The sequence below is a fragment of the Falco cherrug genome, chromosome 5 (assembly GCF_023634085.1).
Source record: "Falco cherrug isolate bFalChe1 chromosome 5, bFalChe1.pri, whole genome shotgun sequence".
Classification (NCBI taxonomy): Eukaryota; Metazoa; Chordata; class Aves; order Falconiformes; family Falconidae; genus Falco; species Falco cherrug.
The window spans coordinates 71043661-71065834 of record NC_073701.1 but is presented as its reverse complement, the minus strand read 5'-3'; the positions used below and the strand labels follow the sequence as shown (position 1 = coordinate 71065834).

Genomic DNA, 22174 nt, shown 5'->3' with positions numbered 1-22174 from the left:
TGGGAGGGGGGGGCGGGGGCGAAAGGACACGACAGACGGGGGGGCCCCAGCACCTCCCCGGGGGGTCCCCGCCGCCGCCCGCCGCCCCGGCGCTCGCCCAAGTGGCGGGGAGCGGCGGCGGCGGCGGCCTTAGCCCGGCCGGGGGGACCCCCCCTGCGGCTGCCAATTGGCCCAGGTGCCCCGGAAGGTGGAGCCGGGCCGGGCCGGGGGGGGCCGGGCTCACCTTGGGCCACCCCCCCACCCCCCCGGTACCCCACCCCCGGGGCCGCCCCGCCGGGGCTACCGGCCCGGCACCTTCCCCCCCGCTTCCTTCCTCCGCTCGCCGTTACCCCTTCGCCCACGCCGGGGGGCTGGTGGTGGGACCCCCCTCCCCGTGCCCCCCCCCAGCGCGGGGGAGGGGGGCCCTAAAAGGGCGGCGAGGATCGCCCCCCGCCCTTCCCTCTCCCATCCCTAACGGGGTGGGAGGCGGCGCCCGCCCATCCCCGCGGTGCCGGGGCGGGCGGCTCCGTCCCGGCGGCAGCGGGCAGGGACCGGGGCCGGGGCCGGGCGGGCTGAGCCCCAACCGGCGGCTCCTTCCCCTCGGGGGGGGATTTTTATAGCCGGGCCCGGCCCGCCCCGGGGCCGCCGTCGGGGCCGCTCACCGGCTGTCGGACACCGGACACCGGCGGGCGGCGGCAGCGCGGCCGCGCACCTGAGCCGCCCCGCCGCCGCCGATCCGGTTTCCCGCGCCCAAACCCCCCCGAAGGGGAGCGAGGGGACACGGGGGGGCGGGGGACGGGGACGGAAAACGATCCCGCCCCCCCCGCCCCGGACCGCAACTCGAGAGGAGCCGCCGCGGCCGCAGCTGCCGCCGCCCGCCCCGAGGGGACGTAGATGGGCGCCTGGGGGGGCGGCACAGCCCCGCTGCCGGTTGAAGGGGGGGGGGGGGGGGGGGGGCACGGCTGGTGTGGCTGCTGCGGTGGGGGGCATGGTTGTCCCCAGGGTGAGGAAGGGGTCCCCCCGCTTCCCGCCGGCCCGGGGCCACGGGGATGGGCCACACCGGTGCATCCTCCCCTTACAGTTACACACAACCCCCCTACAATTACCTCCCCCCCACCCCCACCCCCCAAGTTAAATCTTCCCCCAAAATCACACACAAACACCCCCAATGCACATCCACGCAACCACACAGGTGCAAACCGTATATAAAAATAGAGAGAGAAAGATCCGGGGGGGGTGTCACTGCAGACCCCCCCCACCCCCCACCCCACACACACCCCCGAAAGTGCGCGTGCAGCACTGGGCTCCAGCTCGGCAAACCAGCCGGACCAGTTTGGGGCCAGGCTGCCCGCTGGGACTGGGATCGGGTTGCCGCAGGCCGCTGGGAAAGAGAGTGGGAGAAGCCGGTTGGTGCTTCCCGGATTTTTTTATGGCTGGTGTCAAACCCCCTGGGAAGTGAATTTTGGGGAGGAGAGTTGGGGGGGGGGGGGGGGTGAGAATGGAAGAAGGGAGAAGGGGAGGAGGACAGGGCTGGTATGGGGGTGAGGGATGCTGCACATTGGGGTGACCCCATCCACGGTGGGGCTAAGCGTGGCCCCTGTGCTGGGGATGGGGTTGCATTTGGGATGCTGGTGTCTGTGGCACCCCAGGGTGGTGCTGGAGAAAGGATGGACCCTGGTTGTCCCCCAGGATGGTCACCTGGGATGGCCCCCAAGCAGGGACACACTCTGGATGGTGTCCAAGAGCCCAGGGTGTTCCCCAAGCAGGGAGGTACCCCAGATGGTTCCCAAGACCTGGAATGGTCCCCAAGACCCCAGGATGGTTGTCAGGCAAGGAGGCATCCTGGATGGTCCCCAGACCCTGGGATGGTCCCTGGGAACCCATGATGGTTGATGAGCAAGGAGGCAACCCAAATCATCCCCATGCCCCAGGATGGTCCCCAAGAGCCTGGGATGGTCCCTGAGACCCTGCAAAGGTCCCCAAGCAGGGACCCACCCTGGGTGGTCCCTAGATGCAAAGATTGTCCCAAGAGCCCAGGATGGTGCCTGAGATCTTGGGATGGTCCCCAAGCAGGGAGGCACCTTGGATGGTCCGCATGCCCAGAGAAGGTCCCTGAGGTCCTGGGATGGTGGTACCCAGGCAGGGAGGCACCTTGGATGGTCCCTGTGCCCAGGGATGATCCCCCAGACTCCAGGATTGTTCCCAAGCAGGGAGGCACCTTGGATGATCCCCAGGTGCAAGGATGGTCCCCAAAGAGCCCAGGATGGTCCTGCAGACCCCAGGATAGTTCTTGAAACTCTGAGATGATCCCCAAGAAAGGAAGCACTCCAGATGATCCCCAGAAGCCAGGGTGATCCCCAAGACCCCAGGATGGTCCCCAAGCAAGGAAGCACCTGGGATGGTCCCCGTGCCCAGGGAAGGCCCCTGAGATCCCAGGATGATCTCCAAGCCAGGAGGCACCTTGATGGCCTGCATGGTGCCAATCCAAGCACAGCGTGGGGCCCCTCAGCACTGGGCTCATCCCTCTCCCCAGCACCATCAATATTCCGGCTCCACAAAGCTACAGCCGAAATTTTGTCGAGGCCTCAGCCCATGTAAACTGAGCGGAGCAAATGGCTCTGTTTAAAAATTTACATCATCTTCTTTTGTTCCTCAATGGAATATTTAATGTGAATGGACCTGGAAGAGCCTCTGGAAAGGTGGAGGGGGGTCAGGCGAAGCCGCCCCACCGGCGCTGAGACCCAGCGGCGCTCAGTGTGGGGGCTCGGCCGGGGCCGGGTTTCTTTCCGCAGCTCTTCTCTGGGCTCAGATGGGGATGGAAACGATAATGCAATATTGATGCGGAGGGATGAGGGAACGCAACCGAAGTACATTAGCCGGGGAGCCCTCCCCGGCGTGTTTTACAGCGCTGGTGAGGCTGGTGTTGGCAAACCCCCCCTCCGTGAGATCCCAGCTTAAAATGGGGTTGAAGGTCAGGGATGGGGAGGTGATGGTCATCATTCATCCTGATGGGTATCACCCCAAGGTGGAATGTGCAGGGACGATCATCCCACCCCGGTGGGTTGAACCACCCCAGCTTTGTGAGGGATCTTGGTCTGGGGTGGGCGAGGGGTGCAGCTGCTCATCTCGGGAGAGGAAACCTGGGAGTGAAGGAGAGGAGTCTGGGACAAAAAGCTAAAAATTGGGAGGGAGCAACGTGGGGAGGAAGACTCCCCAGCTGCCCATGGGTCAAAATCACTGGTTATGGGGAAAACAGAGATATTTGTCAGCAAACACGCACTGAGCTGTGAATGTTCTCTGCAGGACCACTCCTGGTCACCTGGGATGTGGCAGGAGTGCCCAGGTCCTTCTTGGCCAAGGCCCATTTGGCAGCATGGCCACAGCTCCAGCTGCACCGTGCTCATGCTCCAGCTGGGCACGCACGTTTCCAGGCCGGCTGTGTTGGACTGGCACATCCAGTGCCGGCCTGAGCCAGCGCTTGGGGTCAGAATGAAGCGAAGAGGGAGCAAGACCCTTCCCCAAACCCTGGTCCCTCCTGCCTTCCCCAAGGGGCGCAGGAGGTCCAGGGGGGCCCCAGCCCCGCTGCGGGGGGCCAAGCACAGCCGTCTCCTGCTGGAGCATCATGCATTAGTAATGGCCACCGATCCACCGGCGCTGACGGCATTTCTTCCAGCTGGGAGGAACAATTCGGCCAGTAACTGGAGCCGGCACGGGGCAGGCGGAGCAGGCTCAGGTGTCCCCCATGGCCCTCGGGGTCACCGCAAGTGGCCCATCTCGATGGCCTCGTGGGGCTCAGAGGTGGACGTCCCCCCAGGGTTGGCAGCCTGGGCCAGGCTGCAGCGCTGGCACCCCTTGGGGTTGCATCCGGATGGGCGCGCAGCACCCCTCAGCTGGGGCAGGCCCCAGGGTCCTTTGGGTCCCCAAGGGGGATGGGAGCAATTTCTACAGTGGAAGGTCCTGGCAACCAGTGTGGGGACAAAGCCAGCAGGAGGGAATGCCCTGCTCACCCCACGGAACCAGAGCCCCAAGTGGCTCCCAGCTCTGTCACAGGGGCTGTACGGCTATGGGGATGGCACCCAGAGCTCTGTGATGAAGGCACCCAAAGCCCTGTGGGGATGTCACCCAGAGTCCTATGGGGATGGCAACCAGAGCCCCACAGGGATGTCACCCAGAGCCCCGTGGGGAAGGCACCCAGCGCCCTGTGAGATGGCAATCAGAGCCTGGGGGCCCCTTGGGCTCAAGGCTTTGCCCTCTGATGCCCTTCAGCATCGACACAGACAGGGCAGGGTGAGGCCTCTGGGTGCTCCCGGGAGCACCGAGCAGCACCCACCGCCAGCTACGGGTCCCTGTCCCCCTACGCCCACCCAGCACTGAGCCCCCCCAAGCAGCACCCACTTCCCCAGACCCCGTGGGAGCTCGGGCCGGGTCAAACCGAGCCCAAAACCGCCAGGGAGGGTGGTCGGACACCGGATGGCACTTGGTACCCAGGGGATGGTCGGGACAGAGCAGCGATGGGGCCGCTGCCCGGGGACAGGGAGGTGCCCAGGGAGGGCACCCAGCATCGGGCCCAGATCTGCCCTGTACTGGGCAGAGTGGGAGGCTACTGGTGTGGCACGGGGGCCACCTGCTGGGCAGAGGGGGACAGTGCCACCCCCCAGCTGGCCCTAAAAGCCCCCCTAAAAGGGATGGGCACAGCAGGAGGGGACTGTCGGGGCTGTCCTCCCTTCCCTGCTCCCTCCTCCGGGCGAGGGGCAGAGGCCAGAGGACTGGTGGCCCTGGCAGGTGGCACTGGGACAGTGTGTCCCACCCCCTGCACCCAGCACCACTCGAAAGTGCTCAGGGCTGCCAGGCTGGGTGCTGGCAGCAGGTGGCACTGGCATGACATGGACCTGCCACCCTGTCCCCAAGATGGGTGACTAACAGCTCTGGCTGGCACAAGGGAAGCGTGGGGGGAGGTGGAGGAGGATGGAGAGGAAGGTCTTGCTCAGCTCCAACAAATTTGGGACAGCAACTGCAGAAAGTTAAACCAGGATGAGGACAAGCCACAGGCCAGGCTGTTGTCCCCCCTCCCTGGCCCATCGCCAGCCCTGAAATGCCAACTCGGGGGTCCTTGAACCACTCCTGGTCACATCCCTTGTATACGTTATCGCAATCCCCACATAACATTGAACCAGCAGGCAGTGTGATTACACAAGAACAGCCACCTCTGCCATAATTACTGGCCCAGGACACCGAACACTGCTCCCACGATGGCTGCAGCATCTCGAGCAGCGTTACCTGTAATGTCTTGTCCTGCTGCAAGAAGAGACCTTGAAAGAAATCCACCCAACGAGGCTGTGCAGATGGAGGGACTGGGAGGGATGGATGCCCTGTGGCTGCACTGATTCTTCACTTCCAGCAGAGACCCTAAAAATCAGCTTCGGTGCCATGACTGCAGCCGCTGGGCATGGAAGGACGTCAGACAGCCGCTTGCAAATAGCTAGAGAAGGAGCCAGCTACATCAAGCACTACCATTAGTATGTTGGCACATGCAACAGCTTCTGCTTCCACCTCCAGCAGATCACCTCCAGGCAGAAGATACCCTGGGAGGGCTTTGATCTGGCATAGATGGGCCATGAGTGAAGTCCTGGTGGGATGCAGAGTCAATGCCACAAGGTCCAGGGTCCTTCCTGCTAGCTCAAGCTCTCGGCGATCAAGCACCAGCCAAGCTTCAAGGTATATACATATTTTATTTTAAAAAAAGTTTACAGTTCTTTAATTATACATAACTATTGGAGAGATTATACTCTTAGAGAAGAGGCATTTTGTCAGGGTGGCAGATGTGCCCACTACCATCAACAATGCAAGAAAAAGAGGAGAAAAAAGAAAAATAAAAAATAAAAAGCCAATTCAAACAAAGGGCAAAACACCCCTGATCTCTTCAAGTATCACATGATAGGTACCAAACACAGGCTGTAAAATCATGGCCATTTCTCATGCTGCAAACACCCTTGCTAAAGTGCCAGCAGAACTTGGATGAGAAAAAGAGAAGCAAAAAATAAAAGAGAAAACTCAAGTACCTCCCAGCCTTCCTGACAGTCTGCGAGGAGGGTCCCTGCCGATGGATGACACGTGCCAGGCAGGGATGGATGGGAAGGGGAACCCTGTCTCCCCAGCATGTGTTAAGGGATGGGTAGACATGTAAAGAAGAGAGAGATGAGTTGGGGTTCAACCACAGACATGGTGGAGGCTGGCAGACAACAAGCCCATGCCATACCAGGCTGATGGCAAAGCTCGGCTCAAGCCTGTCCCCACACCAGCATCTGCTGAACTGACCTGGGGCTCAGGAAAAACTCAGCACGGAGGGTCACTGACTGACCCCGAGGCACCAGGTGCCACCATCAAGGGACACGGCAACTCAGCTTTTCATCTCACACAAAATCCTCGATGGTACGAGGAGACATTACAGGAATAAAAGCCAAAGGTTGTTTCCAAACCAGCACCAAGGGGCTGGTGGCAAGTTTTGGTAGCAGGGAACTCAATCCAGGATCCATCACGGGCTGGCTGAGAAATTCCCATCATGCAGACAGAGCACAAGGTCACACCACTGTTTTCCGAAGAAAAAAAACATCCAAAAAACTCAAGATGACCCCGAAAAAAGAGAGCTATCTCGCTTCAGTGTGGCTCCACCTTTTCTTCCAGACTACGCAGGTGAGTTTTATTTACAAACTGTTTGGGAGGGAAGTTTCTTTTGAGAGAAGGAGGGAAATTTGGGGGGTAAAAAAAAAAAAAAAAAAAAAAGTGAAAAATTATAGAGGGGAAGAACCAGAGAGGTGCAAAGGAGCCAGGAACAGGCTTTCCTGACCCACAGAGCAGACCCCAATCCAGCCTATCCCCTAGAAGCATCTTACATCCAGGACAGACATTTTTACACGCAGCATTTTGGTAGCCACGTTTTCCTCTGCCACTGGGCACAGTGCAAGCCTCTGTGCCGGGGCAGCGACCTTTGCCACAGCTTAGGAGTGTTGGGGAGAGCCGGACACGTTTTCGCAGCTCTAGAGCCATTGATCTGCCAGCCCACACAGCTCAGACCAGCTCCACGAGCCCCGCAGTGTCCTCGCATCCAGGCCAGGAGCTGGCCCAGGCAAGCTGCAGCTTTACCGCTATTTTTTTTTTTCTTTTTGGAATCCCTGGTTAGCAGAATATGTTTCACGAAAGGAGGGGGGGAACATGCAAGTGGTCAGGTGCACTAAATCCATGTTAGGGGATGGTGTGACGGGGAAGAAAAACCTGGAATAGAAGGGGGTGAGGTAATTAGAACACTATTTTTATACAATATTGAAAAAATACAAATTTTTATTGTGATTTTTTTTTTTTGGTTTTTTTATCTTTTAAACTGATATCACCACCCAGCACTTACTCTACTCCTAAGTAGCACCTACAGTAAAGGTTATAGCACAAGCAAACTGCTAGGTCAGCAGGTAAGCAAGTTAAACAGTGCCAGCAAAACGTGGCCCCTCCCTCCCCAAAGTAATGAGAAAAACAGCGTGCTAGATAAGAGTTAAGTACACCATTACATGTTAAATAGTTAATATTACCCTTCCGACAAGCCACAAATGCTAGATAGAGAACTTCAGCACAGTCACTAGCCACAGCCCTAACATTACTGCTTTAAAATAAAAAGGGGGAAAAGGAGAGGAAAAACCTTTGCTTCATGCCCGTAATTAACATAAAGGAAATTCTTTATATATTTTTATTAAGGAAAATCATGCTAAAGCAAAGTGGTACTTTACGAGGTTTGTTTTGTTTTTTTCCCCAAAATAAAAAAAATAACTCGATTGTGCTTTATGAATTAGAAATAGGATTGTAACCTTCCAATCCCTATGACTCAAAACTTGGTGGCATTTCTAAAGAAAAAAAAAAACCCAACCAAACCAAAACCACCCAAATCTGGGAAAATGACAAATGTACCAGTCTGACATTCAAAACTCTGCTCAAGAGTTGCTCAGGGTGGGTTGATTCTTCCATGCACTGTCCTGTAGGCTGCACCACAAATTAAAATATCTTATCCAAACCTCTCCGAAACCCCAAAAGAATACAGCAGGTAACATCCACCTTCAAAAATTCCTCTTAGTCTGAATCTCCAATGCACAATTATCCAAATTCAAGTATACCGGCATCCCAGGTAGACATTTACTATATTAGGTTTCATAGCATCTGAACAAAACAAACAAAAATCTCAGCTTGCTGAAAGACACCAGGAGAAATCAAACATTTCAATTCAGAAGTATCCTGGGGGAAAAAAAAAACACCAAAAAACAAACAACAAAAAAAAAACCCAGAGCAGATTCACTTGCTTCCTCAATTGGTGCTTTTAGGCTTTTTTATTCATCTCAAATTTTTCTAGATCATACTCTTTGTTAACTTTTAAGAAATTTTAATCCTGTTGTACACACACAAGCAGATGGCTACCAAGCTGGTGCAGAAGGGGGAGGAAAAAAGGAAAATAAAATCAGCGCCGATGGATTCATGGACCACAGCCAATGGGCCAGTCTTCGTGGATCTGAAGCTCTCAGCAAGGCTAATCCATCTGGTCAGAGGACCCTCTTAGGAGATGGAGAGTGTTTGCGAGGTGTTTAACCATACTTCAAGCAACAGAAAAAAGCAAACTTGAAGCCATTAAAGGGCAGCAGTTTCAAAACTATGACAAAGTAAGAGTTTCACTTCACATGTGCTCCAGCTAAATCAAAGCACTGTTCAGAGAGCATCATTTGTGGTTTGTGTTTTTGTTGGTGGGGGGTTTTTTTTTGGTTTTTTGTTTTGTTTTTTCCTCCCGAAAAGGGAACAGCTTGTAATCCAGACCAAGAAAGTGAATAACATCCAGATGAAGGCTTTCAAAAGTCCCAAAAGCAAACAGACCAGTGGTTGTCAGTCCTTACAGTTCAGAAGGGCAGGCAGGAGTCCACATACAAAAACGGACTTAAAATCCAAGTCAAATTTTTAAGCTTCAATGCTCTGAATAGCTCCATGCATTTGTATTGTTTATTTTTGTTTGTTTTTTTTTTTTTTTTTTTTTAAATGTGACTCCATGTAAAATACCATCAGCAAGGTTGACCTGAAGGAGCAGCTTTTATTCCACTGTCTGATCTACACGGTTAGTATATCATCCCCCAGATTTTATACTTTGAGAATATGCTGTTCCACGTTAGCATCCAAGGTGGTGTCTTTGGAAACATTGATAAGAAAGCAAACATCTTTTTGCTAACTCCCTACCTACCAGGGCAGCTGTTTTAGCTGACAGTTCAGTAGCACACAAGTTGACTTGGCCAAATGGAATCTGAATGCATGCATTCGGGCTGCATATTGCTACCAAAATGGAATGTGGGAATATGCTATGCACCTCGGGTTCGAGAAATGACCAAGAAAATCAAGATCTAAAGGGTGATATATATATCTCAATGCTATTATTCATAAAAACCTTGTTTAGTAATAAAAAAAATTGCTTTGTTTAAATATGAATATTATAGTCTGCTTCTCATGGTTAGGAAATTAGAGTCTCTCTGAAAAGCAGGTTGCCTCTTCTACTACAACTCCATGTCCTGAGCCTCATCTTCCGAGAAGTCAGACATGGAACTCTCAGATGAGCTGTCCCCGGTGCCTTCTTCCTGTTCTTTTAGTGCTTCTTCTGTTGCATATTTCTGAATGTATTCTGCATGTGACAGAAAAGACAAGACATATAAGCAGCATATATTCAACAGTCAGAGGATGACTGAACAACAACTAACAGCTGGTTGGGTCACGTCATGTTTGATAAGTCATATAGACTACTGTATTTCTCAGACCAAAAGCAGCATTGTCTAACAACATGTGAAAACAGCTGATGGAGATCTTAGAGACGTGCAAGACCCTTGAAAACAAGTACGATCCCAACGCTCCTATGCCAGCGTCACGCACAGTGTAGCTGGAAACAACCCAACTCTTCCCCTGTACGGTGTATCTCACTTAATAGGACAGGATTCAATTTACTGCCAAAATAGGAGCTACTGTGGTGACCTAGAGAACAAGCCTAAAAGCCATCAAGATGTCACTATGCAGCCTGACTTTATGAAATGAAGATCAGAGAGTTTAAACTGATAGGGCAGAACAACCATCAGTGAAGTCAAGCTGAGAGACAGACTAAACTCTGCATAAACAAAGTGTAAAAATGGATTGACAGAGAAAGTGGAGCAGAAATCTACTGCAGGAATAGCTGCACTTTTTTTTTTTTTTTCCTTCTTCTAAATGAAAAGTAAAAGCTCCCTCCCCCAGCCCCAAAATAAACATGGGTCTGCCCCAGGCTCTGTTTTCAAAGCACAACCCTTGCAACCTGCTTCACATCTAACAGCAGCCACAGGATTAGCTGAGAAGGACCCGCAGGGAGGAGGGCCACCGCACTGCAGGTCACTGACGGAAACAGTGTCTCACAGTGGGGTTCAAACCACACCAGCTCTAGGCACCCAGATCAACACTTTGAACTTCAGCCAGGAGCAAGCAGGAAGCTGTACAGCAAGCAAGAGAACTGGTTTACTGGGATTCCTGCAAGCAGGTAAGGTAACCCCTGCCAACAGTGGCTTGTGTGGCTTCCACGGTCACCTCTGTGCAGAGGGACAGAGCAAAAAGGCAACACGAAGTGATTCTGATCAGTCAGACTGAGTCTGGCAATCCCCTCCCACCCTTTGTGGCTGCAGGAGACTCGCCTCGTGCAGTGTCCCCTCTGAGATCTGAGGAGGGGCGGGTGTCCCCAGCCGGCAGGCTACCTTGAACAGAGAAAGCCTATTCCTTACACACATGTAGGCATGCAGAGTGGAGCAGAGGTGAGCACTTGGCACAAAACTGGGCTAAAGAAGGGGTGCTCAGCCTCAACTTTAAGTCTTCCTGTTATTTATTGCCTCTTTTCCACCTCACGCTGAGAAAGCAGCTTCATCGGATGAAGTGGCGATGTAACCTCAGTATCCCAACAGCACAACCTCCACACTGCAGGTCAGGCACTTTGGGAAGGAGAGGGATGTGCTCATGTTGCCGTAGAGAAATTTCAGCTGTGAACTCGTTACCTTTCCGGATACGGAGGTACTAAAATACAACAAAGCCTCCTCCAAACAGCAGTATTAAAGACCCAAAGAAAGAGGGAACACCGCCATCCCTGTGTGCTCAAAGATGAGTCCCTGCGTGAAAACGTGAATGTCACATCCCAGTCCCAGCCCAACAGCCATCCCAAATGCATGCTCTTTAGTTCCTCCCAGGGAGTGAGGTCCACAAGGAGCATCTCTCCTCCAGGAGCACAGGTCACTGCTTTTTATTCCGTACTGTACTGGCAGACGGATGCACTGACAAAGCTGCAGGAGGACACATCTAACACCAGATAACCAAGTGCTACAGGCACAGGTTTTAAAGACTGTGCTTTGCAGAGCCTGGCTGTTCTTAAAGCCATCCCTCCTTCCCTCTGCACTTCCATCCCTCAGCCTACCGGAAGGGAAAATACTCGGCAAGAGGTCTGCATCATTGTGGGTTTTTTCCACGTTTCTAAACCTGACATAAGGACACAGAGCCCAAACACATTACTCTGGCTTCAGGAGTATAGCATGGACAGAGCAAACCAAAGCCAACGCTTCATGGAAGAGTTGCCAGGATGGAGCAGCTGGTGGCCTTGGCAGACCTGCTCCACCCTGGAAAAAACTGTGAGAGCTAGCTGGAAGGTACTTTGGAGTCTAGTGCGCTTCAGCTTCTCCATCTAATGACGCACGCAGCTTCAGTCTGACTGTTTAATATACATTATTAACCTGCTCACTCGGACTACAGAAGCAGCTGTTCAAATCTGTTTTACAAGAACTTGTTAAGAACTGATAAAGTATTGATGGCAGCTATGTAAACACTGGAAAGCATGGAGCACTCAAGGTCTCGGATTGCCTTCAGGCTGCAGCCCATGAATATCAACAGAAAAGCACCCTTGTGCTCCATCCTCAGGGCCTGGGCACTGAGAACCCCCTTCTTGAAAGGTGCTCACCCGTGTCACTGTGGAGCCCAGGTCCTGCCCGAGCACATCCCTTGCCTGTACCAGAGAACAGGAGTTGCAGCGAATGTGGCAGGGATCATCTGCCAAAAGAGACGGACACTGCCAAGTGAGATGAATTGGTGCGACAGACCTAATGGTTTAAAGATGAGAGAGACTAACTGAAAGAGGGACCCAAAAAAGCAGCGCGTCTTCACAGAATTTACACGGGAAGGTGGATTGGCAGATGACAAGCAGAGCTAAGGAGATGAGATGCTGACGTGACATATCCTTGTGGCGGCTACTCCCTTCCCATAGCGCTCCAAGAATGAATCTCCCTCTGGAAAAGGGGTGTTTACCCAGAGAAGTTGTTATTCCTTGCACAGTCCAGCAACTCATGTGCCTTTGCTGTAAGACTCTGGATGTCCTTGGATGACACAAGCATCCCCTTATTGGGAACCTTAGAAATACATTCCCTCTATGTTTACCCCAAACCCACCTAAACAAATGCTTTAGCTGCCTTGGGAGTCCCCAAACACAGCAGCCACAAACCAGTGACCATGGCAGGGAGAGGAGGCCAGCAGCACTTCTTCACTGACTGCTTCAAGTGCTCTCTGGGCCACTGGATATGTGGACATGGAAGCCACTGTTTCTTACTGTTGAGAAAGGCCTGCTTGAGCCTAAGTGAAAACACAACTTATAGAATCATAGAATGATCACAGGATCACAGAATGGTTTCGGTTGGGTTAAAGACCATCTAGTTCCACCCCCCCTGCCAGGTGCAGGGACACCTTCCACTAGACCAGGTTGCTCCCAGCCCCGTCCAGCCTGGCCTGGAACACTTCCAGGGATGGGGCAGCCACAGCTGCTCTGGGCAGCCTGTGCCAGTGCCTCGCCACCCTCACAGTAAAGAATTTCTTCCTAATATCTAATCTAAATCTGCCCTCTTTCAGTTTAAATCCATTACCTCTTGTCTTATGCTACAGGCCCTCGTAAAATGTCTGTCCCTATCTTTGAACAGCTTGAAGCATTTCAAACTTAAAATGCCACCTTCTATCCAGGAAAGCTACCAAGCTCCTGGGCTGGGTTTTTCTGAAGGTTTAATCTGGGAAAGGTCAAACTTCCAGGGAGCTTCTTTGCTGAACGTGGCATTGAACTTGGATCTACAGTCTACTAAGTGAAGAAAACTGAAACATCTAAATAGTGACAAGCCGCATTTCACAGTAGCCTGTTCAAGAAGGAAAGCCTCGATGCACCCATTCCTACCCAGGAAACATCGCTTTGATTCATCTAGTTTTTAAACCCTGGAGCAACAAGAATAAGCTGTGGTTATGCCCCATGGCTGGTATATGCCTGTGAGCCATACTGGCATTTCAAACGACTCTACTGGAACTTCAGGGCTGACACATGGGATGGGAGAACTGCTCCCAGAGGTATCCTCTGCTCCCAGCAAACACAGCTTGCCCTTCAGTACCCTTCAGCTGCTGTTACTCAACACTGCCACTCTCCTAAAAGAAGTTTTCATACTGGATCGACCAAAGAAAAAGAAAAAGCAGACCACACAGGAGTTAAGCACCAATTCCCAACAACTCAACACAACCAAATGTTGAGCCATTTTTGTGTGTCTGAAGCCCACCCCCTGGTGCTCTACCAGTGATCAGGCAAGACATCTCACCAAGGACAGCCAGGGAGATTTTAAAGGAGCACTTGGCTCTGCACTGTTGAACTAATTCATCTAGCTGAAAGCTCTAATGCTAAGAATCACAGTCTCCAGCTGTATATTGGTAATATTAATGGATATTTACAGTTTCACGATAAATCCTTACTTGTCTGGGTCTCATGCCAAGAATCACAGGAACTAAAAATCTCAAAGCCTATACCCATCTCTTCACTACCTTCATGTCAAAGAACTGTTCTATGTACTCATAACTAAAAAAATGAAGAAAAGCAGCAATAAATTATGTATTTGCACTACTGAGTTTCCCAGAGTAGAGAAGCTGCTACAATCCATCGCATCAATTTTAACATGTCCAAGGCTATTTTTAAAAATGCTACAATATGAGGAATGACAGTGTTTAGCTCTGTATTATACTTGTCACGCAAGCCTGGGAAGAGACAGAAGAGGCAGGGCTCTTTGCTATATGGAACATGAGACACGTTGCAAGCACTTAAAACTCCTTCCATATCATCTTCACAGCCTGTACCTGGCTGTCAGGATGGAAACAAGGGAGCAGACTATCCCATTTAGCCTCCCTGAGGGAGGTCCTCAGATCTTCCTTGAAGCACCTGCTGTTGGCTAGTATTAAATTTATTTGCTTTTTTTCCAAGGGTGTATCTTTTTTTATTCCTGTTTCATTAAAGCATAAAGGACACCCAAAGCGTCCCTTGTGTTGGCTGGCCCTGGAGATTTTGTCTGACAAACCATTTTGCCTGGAAGCTTGTTCATATGAAAAAAACAAGACAATGGACTTCAGGATACTGAGCAGGCCAGATCTGCAGGGTAGTTCTTACAATCCTGTCATGCAGCTGTCAGAAGAGGCAAGCAAAGTGGGCTGAATAACTCAGTATTTAAATCACAGCTTTGCTTGGCCTCATTTGTAGTTCCACCCTCAAACAAAAATTGCAGCTGATGAAGAGTCATTTCACATCAGAACAAAGTGACTGGAGGTTTAAACACTCCAGAGTGACGTGGCAGAGCTGATGGAAGGACTCCACCACCAAATCCCACGTTTTTCTGGGATACCTACACTCTCCAAAACAAGTGAGTTTCACAACACTCCGTTAGGAAAGCTGCTACCCCACCTCACACCAGGAAGAATATTAGATTGTGCTGCTCACAGAGGCTCTCCTTGTTGAGCAGGCCTTGCAAACCTTTTTGGCAGGGCTCCCACGGACAAACAAGTTTTATGGTTATTCAGTAACAAAAGAAAAAAAATCAGGTGGTCACAGTCTCTTAAAATCTTAGTTGAAGACCAAATCTGGACCAAAGGCTGTAGATTTCCCACCACTAGATTAAATGCTGATTGCATTCACTGGATGAGGGGAGACGAGGGGAGAAATAAAGTCCGTGGCCTTCCCACAGGCTTGTCACATCAGGAAATGGTGTCCTGCTCCTGTCTGCAGGCAGCTCATTCCAGGGAAGGCAGAGAGCAAATTGAAAGCCCAATTCTTATTTTTTACCTTATTTTTTGTTTCCATGACTAATTAAATTTGTGCCTCACTAGCTTGCTAAGACAGTCCTATCGCCAGGCTTATCCAAAGTATTTGAAAGTCCTTAGTGGGAGTCTTCCCTGATCCCAAGGACATACTGTTTCTCAGCCTTGTCTAACGTCCTTACAACCCTTCCAGGAGCAGACAAACCAGCACCCACCTACCCTCACCAGTCACTGTTAATGTTTAGTCTGGGCTCCCCCCGCTGAGTTACATGCCTGTGACCACATCCTGCTCACAATGATCACAGGATAAATCATTCCTTTCCTCTTTGAAGGCACCTTTGACACAAAGTTCATACCCTGCTCGGTCCTCTAAATTAAAATCCTCCAGTTTTTTCCCTCTCTCTTCTTAAGACACATCTTCAAGACTGTCTGCCCTTGTTACACCCTGCCAGACTTCACTAATTGGTCTGCAGCTTTCTTAAATGGAAGTCCCTGAAGCAGGCACAGCACTAGTAAGCAGCAAGGAAGGATTACCTGGTATTTACCAGAAATTCCTGCTCTGTCACAGTACCAAAGTGCTTTCTGCAACAGCATCACCAATTCCTTGATTGCTGCTCTAAGATCACTTTCCACGAGCTGCTAACACACCACCTTCTATCCAGTAATTGTGCAACTGGATGCTTCCATGTAAGTTTAGCACTTTTCCTTGTCCCTTCTTTGGTCACGCACCTTTTCTTCTGAATCGTTTCTCTGATCTCCCCACATTGTGTTAAAACCTAACCTAGTCTGCTTACAGCCTCCTTGCTTGGGGTCTGCTAATGATTTAAAACCCCTGCCCCACATACAGCATACACCGCAGCAGCAGTTCATCCACCCCTTACTTCAGATTATTTATTTTTTTTCATCCACAGTTCATCCACCCCTTACTTCAGACTATTAAATACCCCCATTTAAAGTGGATGGGGCTCCTGTAATGTGAAGGGATGGGCGCTGACACACAGATGTGCAGCAAAAACAGCCCTCATTCCCCCAGGGTGGAATCACAGTAATGCCACTTATTCTGCACTATGTTATTTATGCCCTTACCTTTAATTTTCTGTTTGTACTCTTCTGGTCGGTGGAGGTACATGGCTGCAGCGTCACCATTTAGAGGATCTATAGGGTTAGGGTAGGCCAGCAGCTGGGGCAGGAACGATTCAAATATATTGGTGAGATCTGCAAGTGAAAGACACAGTTGTTCATGTCCACAGACCCAGAGTCAGTCTGATTAATCATCCTGCAAACACCGGCACTGAAACAGCAGCACAAAGCTTCAAGAGCAAATGCACTGAAAATCTGGGCACAAGTTAAAATAAAGGAATTGGCATCAGGGAAAGCACATATGCAGTTGATAAGAAAGCTGCTGCTGCTGCTGGAGGTATGCTGCAGCTCCTCAGCTAACTACACAAACCACTCAACATCCCAACAACGTAGACACAGGTATCTGTGGGTAAGCAAAGTGGAAGGACACAATTGTCTTGTTTCCCACTGAGGCTCAGCCCTGGCTTAAAGAAAAGGAAGAAAGAAAAACAGTGCTGTGCTTCATCCCTCACTGAATTCTTCTCCTACTTTTGCCTCCTTCTATTACCATCTTCAAATGTCTTATGCTCTGTGACTATATTGACGTATCCCAAGCACAAAGCATCTTCCAGAGCACTTTAGAGATGACTGTGTTAATAGAAAGAGCAACCAACAAGTCCCTCCTCCAACTCAAAACAATTTGCAGAATGTGAAGAGCTCACATTAACACCTTGGTGCCAGCTGGCATCTGTCACCAAATAATCCACAACAGGAAACATACTTCTGGTGCCGATGAGTAACTGTGGATACACGAAACCCTCTTCCCACATCCCTAAGACGACAAGTACCACACTTCAGCAGTGGGGGTGTTCAGAAACAAGCCCTGCGTCATCATTCCTCCTCAGGGCCTTCAGAAGGACCACGCACACCCACACAGAGCAGAGATTAAACCCCCAGTGCAGGGCAGCATGCCAGGTTTCGCTTTAGCCTCTGGAGAGCTGCTGAGAGAAGCAGACCAGCATTTGTTGCGTGAGGTTTTCTGTTGGGTTTTGTTTCTGGATATTCTACATGTCTTCTATCAGGATCCCCCTTTCCCCCCTAGTTAAAGGGAGTATCTCTTTCCTGGTGGCAGAGAAATCCTGCCTGTGGATGAGCATCACCAGTCCCCTCCAGCATGGATCAAAGTGGAGCTGTCAGAAGGGAAGCCCAACACTGCCTAGGACCCACCGTGTGAGCAGTTCAGCCATCTCAACCTGCCTCTACAGAAACAAGGCTGTGTGACTGTTCCTGAGGCCAGGCACAACCGAGCCTCACAGAGCTGCTGAATTCAACCAGATCTGACAGCAGGCAAGGATCTCTGACCCCTTAAAAGATTCATCAAAAATGGGTGGACAGGTAGGGGAAAGGTATCTCCAAGTGCTCTCCCTGTGCAAATGGTTACTCTGGCTCTGGGCTGCACCCACAGAAAACCAAGCTCTAACTCCACTGCCAGCAAATATACAGTCTGAGAAGAGCCATGCAGTAGGTCCAGGCAGATCTTCACCACTGCCCCATGTTACCAGCTCGACCGATTTCCTAATGGGTGTGTTTATTTCATCTTACTCAAGAGGATCTTACTCAAAAATAGATCTACATTCTGTCAGTTCTTCCCTCCTTCATCAACATGTCTGGGACATAGAGACACTGTGCTAGGACTACTTCAGTCACCCATTCAGCATAAACCCTGCTGAGCAGGAGGAAAAGCCATGGCTTTATATACTCAGGAGCATAGGGTTCATTATAGCTGCATCACCCAACTGCATAAAGTAATGACATTGTTGGAGCAAGTCCAGAGGAGGCCACGAAGATGATCAGAGGGCTGGAGCACCTCTCCTAGGCAGACAGGCTGGTAGAGCTGGGGCTGTTCAGCCTGGGGAAGAGAAGGCTCTGGGGAGACCTTAGAGTGGCCTTCCAGTACCTAAAGGGGCTGACAGGAAAGCTGCAGAGGGACTTTTTACAAGGGCCTGTAGTGACAGGACAAGGGAGAATGGTTTTAAACTGAAAGAGGGGAGATTTGGGTTAGATCTAAGTAAGAAATTCTTTACTGTGAGGGTGGTGAGGCACTGGCACAGGCTGCCCAGAGAAGCTGTGGCTGCCCCATCCCTGGAAGTGTTCCAGGCCAGGCTGGACTGGGAGCAACCTGGTCTAGTGGAAGGTGTCCCTGCCCCTGGCCAGGGGTTGGAACTAGACAGTCTTTAAAGTCACTTCCAACCCAAACCATTCTGTGATTCTGTGACTTCTAAGTGAAGGGGCAGAGACAACACTCTAGTGTCCTCCCTGCAGCTTCAAGGCATCCTGCAGCAAGGCAAAGGAGGTTTGCAATAAGATGACTGTCAAGTGATGCACTTTCTAATGTGAAGTTTCACCAGTTAGTGTGGAAGGTGCTCTGTACCTTCAAGTTGCCTCACACTTATTGCTGATACTGCAGGGAAAAATGCAGATTTTTGAAAGCTTGATGGTATTAATACACCACAAGCACGGTAAATACCAAGCTGTTTTTTCTTTACTTTGCAAGCAACAACAAAAATACAGCAGCACTCATTAGGAAACCTCTCACAGAAAGCCTTCTTATGAAATTGTTTGGAAACAGTGCAGAAACCCCACTGTGGCCGTCTGTGAGAGCATGCTGCAGAACAGGGTGGCTGTCCATGCATGGCTTCCAAAGCAGAATCCAGACTGCCAGAGCAGAAAACCAGCACCACTGTTACACTGGAGTAATTTTCTTTTGTCCAGCCATCCCCATGATCTGCAGGTGGCATTTAAGGCTGTGGAACAGCAGCACACACCGCACTGAGCTGGATTCTGCTACTGACTGAACCATGCAGGTTCATCCCCGGCGGAGGGCTTGGTTTACTAACACCGCTTTCACTCCTCCACCTTGCATCAGATCCTCCCAGGACACAAAAGCATCCTCTTCCTCCATTAGCAACACCACCTGGGTCATGGCTAAGCTGATCTCTCACAACAAAACCACGCAAAGCGTATGCCATGAACCTACTACATGAGGACTTAAGGTATTCTGATGAGGAGTAAAGTTCAATAAGTTGCTATAGCAATTTCCCACCCAGGATTCACCAAGTCTGGTTATTTCCTTACAAACTGGGCTTGCAAGGAAGGTGAAGTAGCTTGTCTCTCTAGCAACTGCTTCAAAGCTTCAACTTACATAGGTAAAATCAGTTTTTCATAGAAGAATGTGAACGATTTGATGTGTGCCCTCTCCTGAACACTCTTCCACAAAGCCTAATAGGAACAGCTAAAGAACGTCACATTTTTAAAATGGAGCCAGCTTAGACTAGATACTCAGCTGTATTCCTTTTAACAACTTCAGCTTTCCCTAAACACTATTTTAGCTGGTCTTCAGCTACCAGCTGATCATTTCGTATCTCTAAAAAGGGGAGTTATAGCCAGAAACAACCTAATGGGAAACCCAAGATGTTCTGCAGCAAGCAGCGCAAAGATGCAATAGCACCTCCCAGCCTGCAATGAAATGATGCTGCCATGATAAACAGGTACAGTTTCTGGTGCCAGCTTCTGCAGAAGTGAGATTGTAGCCTTGCACACAAAGAATACCAGCTTGAATGCATGCACAAAACGTGGATGGGGTAGCTGGAACTAGATTTCACTTTAGGTACAGACACTCCTCTCTTTCAATGCTGAATCATGGAAGGGTGCTGTTGTGCAGTAATGCCAAGCAATGGATTGAGCAATCCTTCGTGAGATTTATGAAATATTTTCACATCTTTAGTATAAAAATAGGTTACAAAAGTGTTTTCACACGAAAAAATTTTTCACATGATCTTGGCTCGCTGAGGAGTCTAAAACTTCAGCAAAAAAACCCCAACACCCCCCCCCCCCCCAAAAAAAAACCCAAAACAAAACCTCAAAACCAAAAGTTGGTCTAAGATCACCTGTCTCCAGCAAGCTGTGTTAACACACCAAATACCGATGTTCACGTGATCAGCTTTCAGGGAAATACCAAACTCACCATAGAGAGCTGTCCAAGTTTGATTGATTACATCTAGACATACAGTTCCTGACCTGAAACATATGGAAAGGATGGAATTAAACAGTCACACTCAAAAATACTCCGGGGATTTAATACAATCTAACACCTCCCTTCCCCTGCTCTGCCTCTGCCCCACTGCTTCAGATAAGCTATGATTTACCTCTACCTTGTGGCTAACAGAGGGACAGCCTTTAACTACATGAATCTTCATACTCTGCACAAAAGAAAGTAAATTGGAGCCTTTACTGAGTTAGTTGGTCCATATGGGTCTCTGCTGAAGAGACTGGAAGCATAGGTGGCTTCCCTTAACAAACCTTAACTAAAGGAAATGTGGCAAAACATGTTATTTTTTCAAGAGTTTTAGTATAGATGTGAACTTCAGCTAAAGAGGGAGCTATGGCTTAGCTGACACTGTTCCTTCTTTCTAGAAAGCCGGCATGATATCAATGAGGAGGGGAACTGGCAACCTTGAATTTTCTGTAAATCAAGCATTTTGCAATACAAAGACCACATCTGCAAGAAAGTCTGCAGCATGCAACTCTCTAGTCTTGCCCACAGCCTGACCCACTCCTGAAAGTTAACTTGCAAAATCTATGTCTATCACATCTCCCACTCTGGACTCTTAGATTGATGAAAGCATTATTCAACTCATCAGCATATTATTGTGAAGCCAAAATACAGTTAAAATTAGACAAACTCCTTAGAAGAAACACACACTAGGGATTTACTTACGCTTCGTCAATGTTGGGATGGAAAATTTTATTCATGAACCCTGCAAAGAGACAGACTGGTAAATACCAGAAAACAGCCAAAGATTTTTTCTGTTTTTTTCTTTTTTTTCTTTTTCTTTCTTTTTTTCTTTTTTTGTTTTTTACAAGACAAGCCTGGAATTTACTGAACAAGGACTAATCTGACTAGTTTCAAAGAAAACCCAGCCTGAGCTATATATAGCTATATAACCTTTAAAATACGCAGGCAACATTCTGACCCTAGGGTCCTTGTCCATTCCCTCAAAATTCAGCAAAACACTCTGCTTACAGTAAAGAACTGCCCATCAGCACAACAGAGCCCTCTTATCTGATGAAGTGTTTTTAAAAGCTGCAAGGATCTTTTGAATAAATACTAAACCAAAAACTTAAGTTCAACATTAAGATTAATTTTCTTTAATGTCTCAACAAAGATTTTTCTATGAACTTGAAGTTGCAACATTGTCTACATTTGTAAGCCATACAGGGGCAGACAGTGGTACAGAGAGCTGATACTTCAAGTTTTGCATCAACACAGCAATTCATTCATCAGTTGGTACCTCTGATCTCCTACAAGAGAAAACAGCTCAGATGCAAGGTCTAGAATGAGAGAGCTCATCATGGCTTTGTCCACATTTCAGACTTACAGATTTCAGAGTGCTTTCTTTCTTTGGACTTGCAAATTAAATTGTTAAGAAAAGATCCTGTGGTTTCAACAATTATGACATCACGGCAGAAGATGCCTCGCACTTTAAAGACTGTATCTGATAGCAGCAGCTAGAGGTAAGCTGCGGTTTCCAGCTGCCTACTTTAACCTCAAGTTCAAGACAGATGGCACCTCAAAAACACTCCCCTCCTCTCCCACAAATAGAGTTTATAAAACAAAAACATTAAAGGAATTATAACACACCATAGCCCATGTAGAAGTAAAGCACGTCCACCCCAAAAGCAAAGTTAAGTGTTTTGGATGATGGCTGTCAGTGGATGCAGAATCCAGCTTCCAAATTCTTCCCTTTCCTTTCAATAGGAGGAACTGAAACATCTGGGCATGGGACACGTCCTCAGCACAGAACAGACATGGAGCTGGGATAGAAAACTGGGTTTTCCAGTTATTTCACTGCCAAATGGATCGAGTATTCCATACTTCTGCTGGCTTGGCCAAATCATTTGGGATCTGCCCAGAAGG

General features: G+C 49.8%; 1 protein-coding gene across 4 annotated transcripts in view; it reads right to left on the bottom strand.

Moving 5' to 3' along the window:
• Positions 1–7296: 7296 nt before the first annotated feature.
• Positions 7297–22174, bottom strand: part of UBE2H (ubiquitin conjugating enzyme E2 H) — a 53210-nt gene continuing 38332 nt past the window's right edge. For 2 of the 4 annotated variants that reach the window (XM_055711958.1, XM_055711959.1), the window contains 4 exons: positions 20975–21014; positions 20222–20274; positions 16225–16353; positions 7297–9667 (listed from right to left, as the gene is read on the bottom strand). In XM_055711958.1, coding sequence (XP_055567933.1) covers positions 9543–9667; positions 16225–16353; positions 20222–20274; positions 20975–21014 — 347 coding nt within the window. In that variant the 3' untranslated portion in view covers positions 7297–9542. The remainder of the gene's footprint in view (positions 9668–16224; positions 16354–20221; positions 20275–20974; positions 21015–22174) is intronic. The other 2 variants (XM_055711961.1, XM_055711960.1) reach the window with 1 other exon arrangement.